At 31.4% G+C, this 21,208-nt stretch overlaps 1 protein-coding gene across 1 annotated transcript; it reads left to right on the top strand.

The window, feature by feature from the left end:
* Positions 1–621: 621 nt before the first annotated feature.
* On the top strand, positions 622–17,930 carry LOC133181354 (uncharacterized). The gene is made up of 13 exons (XM_061315873.1): positions 622–667; positions 1,740–1,880; positions 2,131–2,248; positions 3,641–3,825; positions 4,788–4,932; positions 6,921–6,995; positions 8,042–8,204; positions 9,127–9,266; positions 10,417–10,491; positions 12,853–12,915; positions 13,101–13,157; positions 16,187–16,228; positions 17,566–17,930. The coding sequence occupies exons 1-13, from the start codon at positions 659–661 to the stop codon at positions 17,724–17,726; spliced, it is 1,374 nt and encodes a 457-aa protein (XP_061171857.1). The 5' UTR covers positions 622–658; the 3' UTR covers positions 17,727–17,930.
* The last annotated feature ends 3,278 nt before the right edge of the window (positions 17,931–21,208 follow it).

Below are 21,208 nucleotides of genomic sequence, written 5' to 3' on the forward strand. Positions count from 1 at the left end.
AACAGAGGAAGAACTAATTCGTACGAGTATTATTCATACTCATGATTTTTTTTTTTAGGAATGTAACAAAATGCATAAATAAATATATAAATATGAGAAGGCCAAATATATCTGGATATGAGACTTTTGAAAACGATTTTGCTGAGCACGTACTGCACTTCCCCTAATAGAGTACCTAAGTTTTTTTTCTTTTCTTAACTTTTTTTTTTTATTAATTTTATTGAGAAGAACAAATCAAGTTACAATAGTACGATAATTTATATATTTATTAAGTAATACATTTGAAATGTGTTTGTTTGTTGTTGTTTTTTTAAATATGATATATGATACAGTGTCGGCTGCATACCTATTAGACCCCCCCCCCCCCCCGTCATGTTTGTTATCAGTGCCAGATGCCCGCTCCTGCTGTTAACCATCACATGTGTACACTTTGATTTATTTCATATTTAGCCTATATAATAGCCTAGCAAATTATAAAATATTTAACAGACTGATGTAAAATTTTGTCACGTGATAATTTAAAGACGGGTGTTGATGATCAGCCTCACCGTCACTCGCCATTTTATATTGCACGTGCGCTTTACAAAGACAAAAGAAGAGAGTAATCAAGGAAGTTTAGTATAGTTTTGTCAATCCTTTACTGATTTGAAGACTTAAAATGGAAAAGGTAAGTGTAAAACACCAGTTTGCTTATGAAAAATGTAGATAAAATAAAATGGAAAGGGGGGGGGGGGGGGTCGCGGGTTATTTTTCAGAATCATTGTAAAAAGTTTTGTACACTCAGTATTTATACATACATAATAATATGATGATAAATTTACATTTTTATATTGAATATTCACATAAACTAAAAGTAATCTCATACACAAGCTGTTTAGAAGAAGTGGTACCGTTTTAATGAATATATATATAGAAACAATTTCAGATTGGGAGGGGGTGGGCAAATATTTTCAGTTTGGACTCCAGGCACTGCCAAGTAAAAAAGTTCTCGGATGTAATTATTGAGATGACACATAATGGTTGTGTTTTCTATCGCATTTTTCAACAAAATAATAGGGGTGTCAGCGAGCTTGGCATGACACCCCCCCCCCCCCCCCAAGGTCTATTGAAAAAAAAGGGGGGGCTGTAGTGGGAAAATTCATGGAATTCCTTCCCATTGACCTGAATAATTAAATTGCTAGCCCCTGTCAGAAATTCTTCAACCACATACCAATTAAACCCCCTTTTATGATGAGAAAGATATCCATACTCTGTATAGGAATGCATTTAATTATCATGTTTATAGATTTATATGCATGCATAGGCGTCGGAAGCAAATTAAAAGTGGGGTGGCTAATTGAAAGTGGGGGGCTAAACCAACGAAAAAAGGTAAGCCCCAATTTTCAATGCCTATATTATGTATATCTTTGCAAAAAAAGTAAGCCCCCCCTAGCCCCCCCCCCCCCACCAGTTCCTACGCCTATGGCATGTGTATTGTGTACTCATCAATTGACTTCTTTATATTATTAATGTACCTGTGGGTATCCACAGTAACAATGATGAAAGGTACAAAAGTGAGGGTGTTTATTTTTTAGTATATGTACATTTATGTAGTTGATTAATCTAAATAATTCTTTACATGTACACTTTGATAAATACTCACTATTTAATGTCCCAGAAAGATCAATTTTTATCTCAAATTCTGTTGTAAAACTGAGTATAGTGAAAATTTAGTTTTGTTCGAACATTCAATGTTTTAGCAAAAGAGAACAGAATTTACGCCAGAACAAGTGAGGATGCTGGAGGAGGCCTATGGACAGGGCACAAGGAAAGGAAAGGCCTGGTTAGGTGCTCACCAGGAACTGGCAGCAAAATTAAATTTAACAGAACTTCAAGTAAAGGTAGTTCCCTTATCCATTTATGCTTTAAATTTGTTTTTAGATAAATAAACCTTGGTACATGTACCATGTATTTGCCTCAGTTTGATCAAAAGCTCTAGGTTAATCCATATTTTTACAATAACAGAAGTACGTATTAATAATATTAATATTAAATGCTTGATTGTGGTGTTTTATTTTTTCATATATATATATATATATATATATATATATATATATATATATATATATATATATATATACTTTATTTCAGAATTGGTTGGGAAATTACCACAAATCCAAAAGTGGACATGGTAAATTGGTTCAAAGGAAGACACTCCCAGCAGTAAGACCAACTGCTTATTCCTTATTTTGTAAGGAATACTCCAAGGGTAAGATCTGACTATTGAAATTTTAAAAAACCTTTTTTTAAACTTTTCCAATGAATTATAATTCACTTTGAAAATTATAGAATCTGGTAAATTTAATCCAGTAACCAATCAAGTTTTGATGTAGTTAAGTGACAGTTCCCTTTTTTAGGTCACCTGACTCACTCAGGTGACCTATTGATATATGTTTTCATCTGTCGTCGTTCGTTGTCAATCGGTCGTATACTTTTGAACATTTTTAGCTTCTTCTCTGAAACCACTGAACCAATTTCAACCAGTTTTGGCTTATAGCATCTATAGGTGAAGAGGAGTAAAAATTGTGAAATCCATGGCTCTTGCCCCCCTGGGGCCTGAGGGGTGGGGCAAAAACCACTAAAATTAATGCAATCTTTAAAAATCTTCTTCTTTGCTCCTGGACATCAAGCAGTCAAACTGTTCGCATGATTGTACATGTAAGAAGCAATGAGTCCTCTACCAAAATTGTGAAATTCATGGCCCCAGGATCAGGAGTTCCGGTGCTAGGATGGGGCTCTATTGAATTTAGTGAAAATGCATTATTTCTTAAAAAATCTTCCCCTCTGCTCGTGGGTATTAAGCCAATGAACTGTGTACATAGTTATGATGAGGAAGGGTGCCTCTTCCAAAATTGTGAATTTCATGGCCCCTGGGTCAGGGGTTCTGGTGTTAGGGCGGGGCTCTATTGATTATATAGTGGAAATGCATTAATTCTTTGAAAATCTTCTCTTCTGGTCCTGGGTTTTATGCCGATGATATAAGTACATAGTTATTATGAGGAAGGGTGCCTCTTCCAAAGTTGTTAATTTGATGGCCCCTGGGGGGTACCTGTTGGCTGGGGGCCCCTAATGATTATATTCTGAAATTTAATTAATGCTTTTAAAATCTGCTCTTTGTTATTAATCAAAGATTTATGATGAGCAAGGGTACCTTTCCCAAAATTGTGATATGTGTGTCCCCAGGGTCAGGGATTCCTGTGAGGTGGGGCACTACTGATTATATGGTGGAAATGCATTTTTTCTTTGTTCTTCTGCTCTCCCTCTTGGTATTAAGTAATCAAAGTAAGCAGGCTAAGTGTAGAGTTATGATGAGCAATGGTACTGCCTCCTTCAAAATTGTGAATTTCATGTCCTCTGGTTTAACACAAGAACCAAATTCAATTGCTACATGATACTCAGGTGACCTATAAGGCCCATGGGCCTCTTGTTTGTCAAATAATATTATTTCATTGTATCTTCATTTCCTTTTTTATAACCGGATGCCACATACATTCATACATATATTTATTAAGTTTTATTAATCTAGTAAGAAAATTATTTTACATTATTATCTTGATTACATGTATGTTCTATTTCACTTGAAAAATACTCAAATTTGTAGATCATCCTGGCTTTAATCCTTCAATATGGAAAATGGAGTGGGAGGCAGCTGGAGAGAAGGAGAAAGAGAGGTACGCAAAGATGGCGAGGGAGATGTCAGAAGAGGGGGGAAGTGTATCAACAAATGATGATCCCACTACTCAGAAGAAGACCATTAGAACCCTTCTGAAGCAACTGGAATGGACTGTAAATACCTTAGATTTTGATATTTATATATTTAGTAGAGATTTTTGATTTTTTACAATTATTCATGTTAACCTAATTATTTTTGCCTCTACTGCTGTGGATTAATAATTGATTATGAAGGACTAATATTCATGGATTTCATGAATTTAATCTTGCCTATGAATTAACATATCCACAAGGAACATCTTACAATGTATCAGTACACTACAACGAATGTTTTGTAAATATGAAATCATTATGACCCCAAAATCCAGTTAAATTTTGGTTGTCAATGTGCAACAGAGACATTTATCTGAATTGGCTTCGGATTGAATCCAGGGACTCTGGCATGCCAGTCCAGTGGGTTAACCCACTAGTCCAAGCTAGTAGGATTCCATGTACTGTATCTAATGTACACTACCACATATGAACCAACCACCACAGATTAATATGATTCCCCTTTATGATAGTTTAATCCAAGCTTGTTTTAATTATCACAATAATGTAAACAAATTAATTAATTTGTTAATATTATATTCATAAATGCATGCATGTACTAAGGTATGCATTGTTTATGTATATAAATTAAGTCACTCAAAACAAACTTATTTCCTGACTAGAAACAGATGGTATTTTTATAAAAATAGGAGGAAACTTATAGAAAAGATTTTGATTAAATGAAGTATTCAATTTTTCTCTATCAAATATTTTGGCTGGTATAATCATAATTTCAGCTAGGTAAAAATATCAGGTACTAGCAGATCTTGAAAGGCCTGTTTTATTATAACTGTCATGTTTATGATGTCATTTAATCTCCATTTTTTGTTGAAAAGAATCTGTTTTCATATTATATATCATGAAAATTATAAGTATCAGGTTTTTGCAGTCATCTTGGGACCAAAAAATGCTGATTTCTTGACTTCTATTTGAGTCTTCTTTTAGTTGAACTCATTTTGATAATGTAAAATGATCTATATTTGTAGAGTAGGCGATTGGAAAATATGGGCTTGCCCAATTTCGCTTTGGTGGCTGAAAATAATACTGTCCACAGCGTTGGAACAGGGAGGGGTCGAGAATTCCTTGATCGTGAGGATATTGAACCAAATTTCAGCCGATTTTGTAATCAAGGTTAGTAGGTCTATAAATTGATATTGGTTTATATGTCAACTTTTGTAATAATCGATAAGGATTACGTGCCATAAGGCCCCCGGTAATATGACAAAAAAATAAAATCTTAATTTTACTCTTATTCATACATGCACTTAATTGTTGATATGTGTATCATTATAAAAATACTGCATGTAGTTGAGTGTAACATTGAAAATTTTCACTCAAAGAAAACCATTGTCAACCGAGGCACAGCCGAGGTTGACAATGGTTTTTTTGAGGGGTGAAAATTTTCAATGTTACACTCAGCTACATGCAGTATTTATTATATTATACTGAATGTTTTATACAAATACATATTACAGTGAACCTTGCGTGCATAAATTCTGCGCAGTCAATATTTTTTGGAATAACACCCTTCGTCAAGCAATGTTGACTGTTGCTATGCTGGAGGGCGTGGCTTCATTAATAGTGTTTTTTAACAAATGTTTCTCGATGAATCAGATTCTAATAATTTACGTGAAAGTATAATATCATGGAATACCACTTTTACCAAAAACAAACACCATGTGAAAGATTAAATATTTTTGGGGGGTAGGCCTACCATGTTTACATCCGATTTCCATTGAATTTTGGCCCATGAAGTTGCCTCACTCTTTGAAATGAAGCCTTAAAAATATACCAGCAAAAGAGGGTACATTTTGCCCCTTTGGCATATATCTTTGTATTTTATTGTCTATACATACCTATATGTGAAAGGAGAAAAATGTACTCAAATAGTGTGTTTTAAAACATTTGAAAATCTTGTTGGCCTTTCCAATCAAAATAAATTCACGTGCTAATTGAGGTACCAATGTGACATTCAAACCAACCAATCAGATAAATGAGTAGCATTTCAGGTGAATAATACAAAAATACAAATGCTAGGAAATTTTAGTATTTAAGAAAAAAAACAACTTTTTTTTTTGCTTTTGGATATAGACAATATTATTTTTTCATGCATTTTAGTCAGATGAAATATGAACCATACTTTGCTATTAATTATTTCTATGCTCACAATTAAAAACAATTGTTTTATTGACATACTTTCTAGAATTCTATTTTTCTCCACTCCATTTGGCAAGGGATTGATGGACAATTGCCTATATATATTCCCTTGTATCAGTGAATACAAATTTTATGTGCATTTCTTGACTTGTCCCAGAAAAATAGACAGGTTCCTCACATCATCATTTATAAATGGCCTTTGTTGACCACTTAAAGTTTGAAATGTAGAAGAGATGGGATGTAAATTGACCTGAACCATATGTGTCTGTGATAAAATGCAAATTTGTTGTAAGCATCATTCATTCATTGGATTGGACAATTTTTGTCAATAAGCAACTCTTTGTGAACTGTGAAATAATAACAATAGCCCTTTAAAATAATTTCTCAGACCTGTATATCCTTCTTTAATACTTATCTGCCCATTCCTTTCATCTATATTAATAAAAAAAAAGCCACAAACCAGTTATAGCTGTAATAGCTAGGGTCTAAAAATTCCTCTATAATGTGGTATTCCTACAACTTATAAAGAATACAAACTATAGATATTTATTTTCTCAAGGTGTTATTTTCCTTTACTCTTATTTTAAAATTACCAGATTGATATGAGGTTTATTATAATTCATCGTAGAAAAGGGGCCCCAGATCATAGTTCCGGGAATTCATCCTTTAGTAAAAAATATATTTTAAACATAAATTCTTAGGTATGGAGAAAATAAAGTACATATTAAGTTAAGTGTATTTCATGGATTGTAAATTTTATGTTTTCCTGTATTTTGTATTTCTGCATTTTGTTATCCATTTGATATTTCAATCTGTCCCAGATTGAAGATCAAAGAAAAAAATTTTTTGTCTTGTCTGAAAATCTTTTTTTTTTCAAAAATATATGATGACCCTTTTTTTTATAATGAAATGAGAATCACAAAAAGGAAATATGTATTTTTAATAATCTTTATTTATTACAGATTATTCTACTCCAGAGAAATCAAAAGTCAATGAGCTGCGAAAGACAGTTCAAGTACACATGAACGAATTATACAGTTAGTATAGATTTTATGATCATTTCAAGTCTAGTGTATAGAAGTGTGTTGAATTTTTTTTTAATTGTTAAAATCATACAAATATATAATATATCTGAGATTTTTTATTGAACAGTATAGGTCAAAAGTGGTTTCAGTTTCTTCAGACCAGTTTTGTCCCTTAGCTACCATTTGGGTTCTTAGGGAGACGATGTTCCTTTTGTCAAAATCCGAAAATATATTGCATATACATGTACATGTATAATAATAAAAATTAAGTTTATTCCTGCTTTATAGCTGAAATCTAATTGAATTGGAAATGATTCATAAAATAAATGAAGGATTAATTTTTTATATCCCAATTCTGGAAAACATTTTAGTGTATCGACTTGGCTTAGCCAGAAATATGTCACAAACTTCAGTTTAAATCTCATTATAGATCGGTCATGTTACATGACAAGAATTAATGTTGATGGATACATCAAGCACTGGCCCTATCAAAATGTGTGTTATTAACTACCTAATTAAATGATCAAAGTACAATATTAAGTCCCGAGAATTAAATTTTTCAAACTTCAGTGGTTTAAAGAAAAAAATCAGAAGTTTTAAAACTATCTTTAGTTCAGAATGTGTTGCAATGTTTTGAGTCCTAACATAAGTTAAACTCTCCAAATATGTTTATATGTGGATATTTTAAAATAATCATTCAAAAAATTTTTTATACCTATCAAGTTTGTGAATGTAATTAATTTCAAAACATTCTCCAAAGAGATGTAATATGCTCTGCCTGCTTCTGTTTCCTATTTATTTTCTTTACTTTGATAGCTTGATAAATTTTTCAAATAAGATTCCTATTGAAAAAAAATGCTTTCCCAGGATATATATATATATATATAAATATATATATATTGTAATTAATTTTCAAAAGCTTTATTTAAATTCCTCCAAAAATGTGTAGACCCTCAGCTAAGGTCAGAATTGTAGAATCTTTTGTGGGTTACTTTGAAGATGAACACTAATAGTTCATGACTGATACTATGGAAAATGATGTAAAGTTGTTTTAACAGGAAAGGCTTCAGGCAAAGCAGGGTGCTTTCCCTACAAGATGGTGCGTAAAGGGGATATTGTGGTGGAGGGACTTCCCCAGGCTGTCTTACCTTTGCACCCTCCATCACACTATGGAGAAGAAAAGCTGCAGCTGTTGTTATCTTGTCCCAGCATTTCAATAAAGTATGTGTATAATAGTCATATTTGATCAAAAGTGTTTAATACTTTAAAAAGCATTTAAAGGCACAAACCTTTAAGAGCCAGGGTTACACTGTATATGGTAGTCTCTTTATTTTGATAATAAGAAAGAAGTAACACTCGGATGAATTTGCACTCTTAGCATATACCTATGTTCTACTGTAGAAATGCTTTTAACATTTCATTAAGCTTTAATTACATATAGTAGCTGATTCACATGTAAAGATCGAAATTCACTTATTCAAAGAAAATGTTTCCTTTCCTCTCTAACTCACAAGAAATTCAGAAGCTTAGATGAACAAGTTTGTCTACTTTATGTTTTTTTCATGGAGAACATCACTACTTTGAATGGGCATATAAGCATTTCTACAGAAAAAAGACTGCTTCACTGCTCCTCCTTAATAGGGGAAATATTATTTTCTCCTCCAGGGACATTTGGTAGGGTTTTGGAAGCCCAAACTTTGCAAAGGAAGGGTTAGTTTTGACTTAATTGGGGTGTTCAGAGGGTTTACTGAATTTTTCCTTATAGCTCGACCCTAATTTTTCACCAAAAAAATGATTATATTAGGGAGTGTCAAGAAGCTAGGCCAAGTGCATCATTTCAGAATATGTAGAGATTGCAGAGACTCAAACTTGATGCAAAGGTTGCTTATGGCCAGGGGATGAAATATCCTTAAACTACGACTGGTATTCTTGGACACATTTACACTGTTTGAAATCAATGAAATTTCATTTTTTGGGGTATATATTCAGTTTGTACATTTTTTAAATATGTTTGTATTGAATGTTTCATTATTATGCCCAATGGTCACAATTAGCTTCAATAGGACACATTTAGTTTTTTTAATATATTACATTAAAATTCCTAATTCATGCAATTATTTTGATTTTTTTCCCTATTATCAAGTTATCCACAGTCAGCAGAAGAACCTACAGATTCTCTATCCCAGGAACCATTCATTGAACACTCATCATCTGCATCCTCTAATGAACCATCTACCTCCTCTACTAGGCCATCATCATTGGAACCATTGCCTATATCATCATGTATGCATATATATCTGATTGGTAGTGATATAAAGCTTTCATTATAATGTATTTTCCTCGCTCACAGATGTTTTTTATGTAATCTTTAAACTGATACAAAATCTAGATTAGTAGTTTACTACATGTACTGTAAATGTTACAAAAAAAAATGTGACCAGTTACATCAATGCCTGTTAAGCAGCTTGAGCTACGTACTAGAAAAGAATGTTGATAACATGGTAAACTCAAGCTGCCTAGAAGAAATAACCCTGTTTACTTTACAATATTTCTAAAAATCATTTTCAGTAGGATTTTTTCTTAAATTTTGATTTTCAGAAATGATTAATTGTGAGGCAATGCTTAAGGAAAACAGTTGCCACAAAACATACAGTACATATTTTGATCAGGACACATCTTATTACTAATATTTTATGAGGAAATAAAAATAAGTACTTAGTAGGTAACAAAGGTTTTACAGGTAGAGCATATTCATCAGGAAAGAAAACAGAATAAAGAAGATTTTTTTAATAAAGAGTACAATCTAGAAATGCTTTGGAGGGATTCTGAATGCATATACAATGTCAATCACTTTCCTAGTGGAAATAAGTGTTCACTTCAATCCATTGTTTTATTTACACACTAATGTAGGTTAGATAACAGTACATGTTTTTCTGAGAAATATTCCCTTGTCAGTCTGAACAAATGTGTTGAAATTACAGTTTAACTTGCCTGAACTTAGATTTACTAGCCTTAGTTTATGTTGTGATGTAGAAATGTATGATTTTGTCTTCATCGTTTGCTGCATAGCAATCAAGGTGGTGCAAAATTGTTTCATATTCTATATGCCACAGTGACAACATACAAAAAATCCTGATTAACAAACGCAAGGGTTTATATACCACAATGTTGATAGATAGGAGATAAGAAAATAAATATGGCGTTTGCCTATTTATGAGTTGTGTTCAACTTTAATTTGCATTTTTTTTAAAAAAATACCGGATATTATTGTTTGTGCAGCATCTGCTTCAACAACCAGTTTGATAGGTAAATTACTTAAAATGATTTATTTGTTGAACCATTGTAGGGTGGTTTGTCCATGGTGACTGTCATGTGAAACTAATATTACTCAATAAGGTACATGTGAATTAACATCTGTAAAAATGTTTTTCAGCACAACATGCCACTACAGAGATGGAGGATGTGGGAAATGACCTTATTGGCATACTTGGAGTGACATCAGAACTAGGTATTCTGCAACTTGTAATTGTTTAATTTGTAATTTTAAGCACTTCAATTGCGGAAATTGAAATTTTTAAGGTCACCTCAGGTGACTTATTGTTACTGTTTTTGTTTGTCATTCTTTTTTAATCTATCATCAGTCGTCAGTCCACCATTAACTTTGGAACATTTTCAGATTTATCCCTGGAACCGCAGAACCAATTTCAACCACCTTTTACATTAAGCATCTTTGAGTAAAGGGAAACAAATTTTTTTGATTTTCGTTGTGCCTGTCCCACTGGGATCTGAGGGGTGGCACTAAAACCATAAAATCTTTAATCTTTAAAAAAAATCTTCCTTGCTCACAGGCATTGAGCAGTTAAACTGTTACCATGATTGTAATGCACATTGTTTCCTCTTTCAATTTTGTGAAATTCATGGCCCCAAGGTCAGGGTTCTAGAGAAAGAGTTGAGCTGTAATCTTATTGTGAAAATTAATGCATATATTTTTTTTCTTATCATCTTATATTTAGCAGATAAACTTGGTGCATAGTTATGAAGATCAAGCAATTACTCTACCTTTACCAAAATTGTGACAGTTATGGCCCCAAAGGGGTTCTGGTGGTGGTTGGGGAGAGCTCTATTGATTATACAGTGATCGATTTTTGAATATTTATTTTATAATAAATATATTTAAAAACATTTCTCGCCAAAGATGTTACAAATGTGACAAAGAAAATTAAAAATTAAAACAAACAAACAAATTGTGATACAACACAGCAATAAAGAAGATTAAAACCGTTAATTATTGAAAATAATTAATTAAATCACACTGTAATCAATTATTATTATATATTTAAGAAAAGTTATTTTTGTACTTGCACTGAAACTCAATTCATCACAAAAATATTACATTCATCATGGTGTTCTTATGTACATGCTACAAAATTAAATAAATTATTTTATTTGGCTTACACATGTACATATAGCTTAAAACAGACTATAGTCTACCTGTAAGAACTATATGCAGTATATGCATATTTTTGCCCCCACAAAAGTCATTTTTTGATAATATCTTGAAATGTGCTGAATTGTATATATTGTATGAGAATTCTAAATTAGCAAAAAATGTTATAGTTTCAAAGTAGGTTATTAGCAATTTTTTCTTCTATGACATCACAAACTATTAGGATTTTGTGTTCTTTTTCAGGAACAGGAAAAAATGGACAAAATTTGTTCAATTTTTACTATAAAATTATACAGCGCAGGCCTGCTCCAGAACAATATTTACATATTTCATTGATATTATCATTCTACACATTATATCAAAATATTGAGTTGGAGCAGATTTGCGCTCGGTGACTTTTACTCAAAATATTGACATAATATACACCTTTTTCTGTATAAATCATGGAAATTTTGAATTTACGTCATTTTTCTGACGTAATATCTAACATTTGGCGTCGTGGATTATGAAAATATTCAGCGCTTTGAAGTCTGCAGATATCCCCCTGTTTTAGAACATAATTATATATTTCTCCATCAAAGTTTGATTTTGGGGGCAAATATTGGTCATTACCGAATATAGTCCTTTATTTCTTTTGTTCTCCATATGCACCCCATTCCCACTTAGCCAACACACATTTACCTGTGTTTTACCTGTATTTTTTCAAAATGTTGACTAAGTGGGAAGACACCGTGAAAATGCACAATTTCTCTGACAATCCTTTTTTCTGTTTTGGTATAAGAAAACTAAATGTATAGTAATGAAAAGCATAGTGTCTCTTCTACACTAGAGATTTTTCAGGACCCTAGGGCAGGAGTTAAATAATTTTAAGGTGGGGCTCTACTGATTGTTAAGTGAAAATGCATTCTTTTAAAATATTCATTGTTTCTGGGTATTTTGTAAAAATGGTGCATGATAATGATGAGCAAGGGTGTGTCCTCCAAAATTATGAATTTCATGCTCTTGTGTGGGGGTGGGGGGTCTGGTGTTATCTCTATAGACCAGGTTTTAAAATCTAATATCTTCGTAAATTAAATTTTCTTCAAAGATTAAGAGAAGCCAATGTTAGAGGGAACAAGATGGGTGCACTAAAAGTGCTGATCGAAGCACTTTTCTTTTGTTTAGTTTGCATCATGATAGTGACAACTGGGGGTATGTTAAGAAAATTAGATAGAGCTACCTTAAATTTTGTTATGGAGTACGTACTAGACTATTTATTTTGTTGATTCCTATCATCCTCCTTCTTTTGGCAACATATCTTTACCTGTTAGTTATTATTAGTCTTTACTTGTATCACAATGGATTTTTCATGGTGTTGTATTATACTTAGGTGACCATTTAACCCCTTGGGCTTTATTGTTAGAAACTTTGTCTATTTTTAAGGTACTGATGTGTCTGTGGAGGAAAGGAACCTTGTTTCCAGTGCCGTATTTGTGGAGCCGAATGGTAAAACTTTGATTTTTGAAAACTTTATTTAAAATAAAAAAATAATAAAAAAATTAATTCATTTGGAATAATCTTCTATTTCTACCACAACTATTTTTTCCAAAAGATTCACTAATAGTTATTTAAGAGGACTGAAAAAGAATTATTAGCGTGAAGTTAACATCAAATTTTTTTTTTGTGTTCAGAGAAGAAAATTAAGAAAGAAATGAGGAAAATGACGAAACAAAAAGGGAAAAGCAAAGGTAATAAAATATAAGATTATATATATATATATAATTTATATATATATATTTAGTTAAAGAATAAGCTCTATTAAATATTGAAGTTGTTTTTCCCAAGAGGTTTTTATTCTTGAAGAATTTTTTTGTTTATTGGTAATCTATTGCTGGAAGCTCAAGTGAGCTTTTCTGATTACATTTTGTCTGTAGTCTGTCTGTCTGTAAACTTTTCACATTTTCAACTTCTTCTCTTTAAACATTGGGCCAATTTCAACCAAACATGCTACAAAGCATCCTTGTGTGATGGAGGTTGAAGTATGCATGTTCAAATGAAGGGCCAAGCCTTCTTTCAAGGGGAGATAATTCAGAAATAGTGCAAATTTTGTGGTATCATTTAAAAACCTTTTTATATGAAAAACAGGAGCAAAAAGGTCGAGGCTTATTTAAAACCTTCTTTACATAGTAAAAATTCAAATTCGTTTAAATCATGACCCTCAGGGGTAGGGTGGGGCCACAATTGGGGATATAAGTTTCACAGAAATTTATTAGGAAAAATCCTTAGAAAAATCTTCTCAAGAGCAGTAAAGCCAGTATTAGTTGCATCACTACATAGTGTAAATTCATATTTTGTCAAATCATGACCCCCGGGGGTAGGATGGGTCACAGTGGGGGATCAAATTTCTACATAGAAATATATATGTCATATTGAATGAAGTGAGAATATTAATATACATTCATGGTCATCACAATTTTTTGAGTTGGAAGAAACACAGTATCTTAGTCTTGCAATAGAATTATTTATACATGTAGGTACTATTGAAGCAATATTATTTTCATGCAAGTTGGTGACCATTTTCAAATTCTTTTATGGGTGTTATTTGGTTTTGATTTCACCTTAACAACAAGCAATCATGATTTATTACCCTCTTGTTGTCTCTGTCTTTAGTTCAATTAAATAAATGCAGATTTTTAAACAGGTGTCAACTAAGATTTTTTTAAACCACAAACTATCAAGTATTCTTTGGTTTTTTAATAACAAATTTGGGGCAAAAGAGATAAAAAGAAAGATAAAAAAAAAATTGTGAACTTCATTTGTTAAAGTGAACAGGAACTAATCTGACTGAACTCGAGCGTTGAAAACTTGAGAAATGTCAAACCCTAACTCTAAATCATAATGTCTGCTCATATTTTATGAGTTTTTTTTTGTATTTTAGCAAGTATGATATCCTATTATGATACCCTTCCAAGCATTTGATAAATCTGAAACTACAGTATATTGCAATTTTTTTTTAAGATTGGCACTTCTACTGAGAATAAGTTTTATATGAACCCTTTTTTTTTGTCTTTTCTTCTCTTCAGGGTCAATCATTCTCTTCTATTTGAATACATATAAAATATCCCTTTCAAAAAAAAATGTCACAAAAGGCCCATGGGCCACAGTGCTTGTTTGGGATGAATTCCTAATGAGGCGTCAAATTACAAGAGTAAACATTCTTTTTAAGGTCAAGATCTAGTAAATGAGTTTAGACTTTCTTCTTGGTGCTAGATTCATTATGACGTCATAAATGATTTAAACTTAATTTTTCCCGTACTTTACGGCTGCAATAGAATTATGTAGAAAATAAAGCACTTTCATGGAATTCAACTTGATATCATGTAAAATGTAGCCCTAATACCCTTATTCCGTTTAATATCATTTTAAAGTAGAGATCAAGAAGATATGAAAAACCGTTTTCTAAGAGACGGTAGGCAATATTGATACATTTCCTTTGCCTTAAATGGAGAAAACTCCCATGTTTATAACTGACTTTCTTCATTTTTCATTGAAAATGGGCAGTTTATAATATGTTCTTCTGATGAGTTTACCCCAAAATTATGTCTGGATACACCTTATTTTACCAAGCTATATTCGTAAAGGATCATTAAAGGAATGTGTATCTCAAATTTGAGAAATCTGTGGGCACCTTTTATTCATTAGATCTTGAGCTTAATTGTAACAAAGTAAAAAGGAAATTATTAATAAATTTATTATATAATCTTGAAAATATATTATCAAATATATCAAAAGGTTAGAAACATTAAATGTTAGAGTTAAATTTTTACCTTTACAATATTATGATAAACTTAGATAAAAATGAAGTAATCTTCTTTACCCGGCCTTTTCAATAACACAAGTAACTTCAATAAGAATTGAAGAAATTAATTAATCTGTTTACCTCTACAATATGTAATAAAAATAGATAAAATTGTAGAAATCTAATGCCTTTACTCGGTTTCAAACCTGCATGATTGTAGCTTAATTGAAACAAGGATGATTAAAGGATTTTGATATTGAACTAATATAATTGCGTTTTCTGAGAGATTATTACACCGATATTTAAAATCAGGCCTAGAGGATTGTGTTTATAGATATAGAGAGTTTTTTTTTTTTACTAGGAATTGATATGATATTGTGCAAGTAATGTGTAAACTGTTGTTTGCAAACTTTTTCTGCTTGAAATGAATAATAAAATGGAATTTGACATCCTTTGTCCCCACAAACTACAAACAGTTCTAAAATATGGATTTGTGGAAAAGTCTTGCATTTTTATAATGCCCTCACCATAAAATGGCCAGGGGCTTATAGTGTTAACCTGTTCCGTCATTGTGTCATCAATGACTTTCCGTTCATTATCTAGGCAACAGTTGCACACATTCAACTCAAATTTTACCTATGGCTATGTAATAGGAATATGCAGGTCAAGTTCAAATTTGGCTATGGTCCAATGATTTTGACAGAGTTATCCCTTTTGAACTTAGAAAAAAATAAGAATTTGTCAGTTTCCCCTTTCAAAATTTAGAAGGGATGTATGTATAAGGTTTAAATTGCATATGCAGGTAATTTCCTAAAGAATACAGGTCAAGTTGGAATTTGGTCATGGTCCAATGATTTTTGACAGAGTTATCCAACTTCAGAAAAAAAATCTTTTGTGCAAACAAATTTAATTCATATCTCTTTAGTTTTCATATAGAATATTAATTTAATGTATCTATATTGCTACATTTCTTTATAGGTAAGGAATCAAAGGCAAAACAGAAGAAAATGGCATTTGATGGTATGTATATAAATTCACATTAACATCTTTTAAAACAATACTTTGGTGACAAGAAATTAAATAATAAATTTCATAATTGAATCTAGAAAAATACTAATATAAATCTTTCAACATACTGTACTTATATATGTATATATATACATTTGTGGTATCTCTCTATTATATAAACCTGCAGAGAACAAATATCTTCATACCTGTATGAAGTTTTTCTCAGGTCATAGGTCATTACGTGACCTATACTCACATGGAACAATAATATCTACATAAAAAGACATGTTCTGCTCAACAGTATTAGCATGCTTTTTATGTAATAGAATGTATAAAATACACAAATAAAATAATAATCCTTTACAATGTAAACAAGTAATTAATTCAGTTCTTTCATTTAATTTACATAGAGAATAGAAAACTAAGTGTTATAGTTTCATGTCAACTTCACAGTCTCAACATTTACCCTTATTTTTCTTTTAGTTAAATCCACATCATAAACTTTAAATGCTATTCTATATATTTTTTTTCATTAAACATCACCCATGATAATTCTGTTAATGTTGGAAAATATCAATGCAATGCAAACATGGCATAAAGAACTGACAAACACTTTGGTTTACAAGCACAATTCAATCATCAAGAGCATTGTCTTAACAGTGTATGCTGTTGCCAGTGTCTCTGTGTTTACATCATAATAAATACGCCTTACAGGAATCAAAGATTTACTGTTTTTGATCAAATTTTATATTTGATTTCAAGTTAACTGGCTCTGACAAGTGTCTCCATCCATCCCTTTTCAACTGAAATTAATTCCTCCAACTTTTGATTAACAAACTTCGGAGGTGTTTCTGTGACTTTAGCATCCAATATTGATTCTCACAAATTCAAAAATTTCCAGACAACAAACTGCTCACTATGGTTGATCACAAGTTGCCTATAACAAAATATTACTTTCAAAACAGAATCCTCTGTCTGATGAATTTGAAACATAACCGCTTTTCAAGCCGATTTGCACCTTGCGTAATTTTTTCAAAATCTATGATGTACAGTTAGTGCAAAATTTATACTCAATTATATTTGATTGTCCATCTCAAATGTATATATAAGTAATAAAAAATAAGTTTAAAAACTTCAATGGGAACTGAAGTGGGTCGGTACGTGATCAAATCTTCTAAGAAGGCCTATGGCCTTCACAGGATTTGATCACATGACCAACCCACTTCATTTCCCATTCAAGTTTTTAAACTTGTTATTCTTTTCTTAAATGTAATGATATATTTTTTGATGTATTTTGTAAAGAAAGGTAATACATGTTTTTAATTGCTACTTTAAATTGATAATTACAGACAATGAACCAGGATTCTACTATGTAGATGAAATATTAAGTGAAAGGAAGAAAAATGGAAAATCAGAATTTCTTATTAAGTGGGAAGGATATGAAGATCCCACGTGGGAACCAGAGAGAAACATCCCCACACATCTTATTGAGGAGTTTATGAATGTCTGAAAATTTAATAATTATTGTGTCTGGGAATGTGAATAAATTATTAGTAAGGATGGCAATTGTAAATTTTTTTTGTAATCAGTTAGTTGTAGATTTTTTTGACAGAGTAACCAGTTAATGGAACAGATAAGACTTGTTTAGAACTTTATTTTGAAATATTGTATTTTATTATGAGTTTTAATGCTTTTTAACTGCTTAAATTGAAAGTTGTGGGAATTTGCGGGGGGGGGGGGGGGGGGGGGGGGGGGGGGGGGGGGGGGTGCATACATATCAACCTCCAACTAATTTTTTCTGATCATTGAATGCAAAAAAGTGATAAAGTGCAAATTTTATTAGTCATCTGTTTTTGTACTATTTGTTGTTAAATTTTACTGCCCCATCTTCCCTTAATTAAAACATTGCCAAGATAGCAATAGTGATGGCAATTTGCTAACATAGATACTTGATTTTAGGGATGTAAAAAAATTCCTTGTAAAACGTTGCTGAGTAGAAAATTTATTTTTAATTTATGCTAATAAGAACTGAAAGATTTTTTTTTCACACAGGGTACTCAAATTTTAATTAGTATTAATAGGGATATGATTATGAATTATGGAGACTTTCTGAGATGGCAGTTTGCCTTGTAAATCATTTAATGATTGATTTTAGCATTTGAGATTGAAACACTCCTCCTAGAAATAATGTTCAAGAAATAAATATTATTGATGTTTTAAAAGTACAAACATGGTGTATACTGCAAAAAATGGTGAACTTGTTATGGAAATTGTTTTTGTTTTGTTTTGTTTTTTTTCCCAACTAGAGTAGATAGCTACAGTGTAATTACATAAAGGATAATTAATCTTAATGTTAAACAATAACAAAAGTATTTTACATAAATTTTTATTACTTAGCAAGAGGCCTAAATGCACATGTGTACCTATAATTCTAAAGAGCTACTTTAATTAACCAAATTTACCATTGATTGTGAATTGTGATGAAAAAAGGTGTATACTTGGAGATGATTTTAATTTCATCCCTATACCACATTCAACGTACTAGCTGTAGCAATAAAGAGCTGAGAATACTCCATGTTTTATCATTGTCATACATGTAGAATATCTCATTCTAGTATTTACTACATTGGTGGTGTTTTACAGTTAAAATGCATTTATTAGTACACAACAGTGGACAACTTTCAAAGTATATGTCATTGTTGATTAATTTTATGTAATGCGTTTGCATTGTAAAATTTAGCTGATTTATTGTCCTTCGTGTTACTATGTTTAATGCTGATTCATTGTCCTTTGAGTTCCTGTGTTTAATTCATTGTCATTTTACGTGTTACTTCTTTTAATTATGAAACTATACATTTCAACTTGATGTGGGGAACTAATTAATTGTATGTGCAGTTCCTTTTTATGTCTCATACCAAATATGTATGTTTCTTCTTTTTATTTGTGTTTGTTTGCTATATATGTATATGTAAATTTTAATTGTGCTATAAGTGTTATGTTACCAGTTTGTTAAAGAGCTTTAAGCTATTGTTTTTTTGTAAAATGTATATAATTTGACTATAAATAAAATTTACTACTACTACAAATATTGGTCATTCTTGTTAAATTGAAGTCAGTAAATATTGTTTTAAACATAACCTTATTTACTTGCTTTAATTTTTATGGCAAAGAGATGTTGATCTTGAACATAGATCTTTTACTTCATAAAAAAAAATATGGAAATGGATGAAGAAAACCATTAATTCTACACTAGTTTTGAAATACCCTGTTGCTGAACATTTATTATTTTGGGTGAAATAAGTCCTGGTATTGAGAGAGAAAGGGATCTTTTCTATTTATTCTGTATCATTACGTTTTCATAGTCAATCATGCTAAATGACTTCAGACTCCCATTCCTTTGCAAAACCCCAGAAATATGGCTCAATAATTGAAATAAAATCTTTGTTCTCTGATGAGTTAAAAGATTTCCCTTGTTATGCATGGAAATAAGTATAAAGCAGATATTTCTTTAAAATAAATCATTTGGGGGAAAAAAGAAAAAAAATGTAACAGCACATACTCTTCCAATTTTTTGGACTTCACTGACTTATTTCAACCGTTCAATGGGCATTACAGGTAATTAAAATGTTCATTCTTAACCACCATTGTTAATTTGCTTTTTTTTTTATCTTTATGCGGCTGCATTGCTCTTTTCGTGCAAATTAAGTTCATGGGCATGATTTTCTGAACTATGTAGTGCAAAAAGTTCATTTTAGCCGCATTTGGTCAATGTTTTATTTTTATGCGGCTTAATATGCTCGTTTCCTGCTATTCATGGAACATAAGTATAACAGTCTCAATTATTTTATGAAAAAGTTTATTTTAAGCGGCATAAGGCCAATATTTTATTTTAATGGGACTGTTTTGCTCATTTCATGCTATTCATGGGCAATGGCATACTATTCACAAATATTTTTTTTAAAAAATGTTCATTTTCATCCGCACTTTGTACAAAAATAAAGTAAATGCGGCGGAATTTGCGTATTTTATGAAAATAATGTTTATATGCAGAATGTACTAAAATATTTTGTGAAAAAGTTTATTTTCAACCGCAATAGGCCAAAATTTTACTTTTATGCGGCCAATTAGGGTTCATGGGCATGATATTCCAACTGTTTTATGAAAAAGATCAATTTCAGCCGCATGTGACCAAAATTTTATATTTATGCGGCTGCATTTGCTTATTTCGTGTTATTCATGGTACAATGGCATAATATTCACAACTATTTCACACAAATGTTCATTTCCATCCGCACAAAGTACAAATATATATCAAATGCTGCGAAATTTGTGTATTTTGTGAAAATAATGTTTATGTGCATAATACTCTTAACTATATTTTGTGAAAAAGTTTATTTTCAACCGCAATAGGCCAAAATTTTACTTTTATGCGGCTGCATTTGCTTAATTCATGCCAATTAGGGTTCATGGGCATGATATTCCTACTGTTTTATGAAAAAGATCAATTTCAGCCGCATGTGACCAAAATTTTATATTTATGCGGAAGCATTTGCTTATTTCGTGTTATTCATGGTACAATGGCATAATATTCACAACTATTTCACACAAATGTTCATTTCCATCCGCACAAAGTACAAATATATATCAAATGCTGCGAAATTTGTGTATTTTGTGAAAATAATGTTTATGTGCATAATACTCTTAACTATATTTTGTGAAAAAGTTTATTTTCAACCGCAATAGGCCAAAATTTTACTTTTATGCGGCTGCATTTGCTTAATTCATGCCAATTAGGGTTCATGGGCATGATATTCCTACTGTTTTATGAAAAAGATCAATTTCAGCCGCATGTGACCAAAATTTTATATTTATGCGGAAGCATTTGCTTATTTCGTGTTATTCATGGTACAATGGCATAATATTCACAACTATTTCACACAAATGTTCATTTCCATCCGCACAAAGTACAAATATATATCAAATGCTGCGAAA

The sequence above is a fragment of the Saccostrea echinata genome, unplaced genomic scaffold (assembly GCF_033153115.1).
Source record: "Saccostrea echinata isolate AGI-Se365-2 ecotype Australia unplaced genomic scaffold, CSIRO_AGI_Sech_v1 ptg000008l, whole genome shotgun sequence".
NCBI classification, from domain to species: Eukaryota; Metazoa; Mollusca; class Bivalvia; order Ostreida; family Ostreidae; genus Saccostrea; species Saccostrea echinata.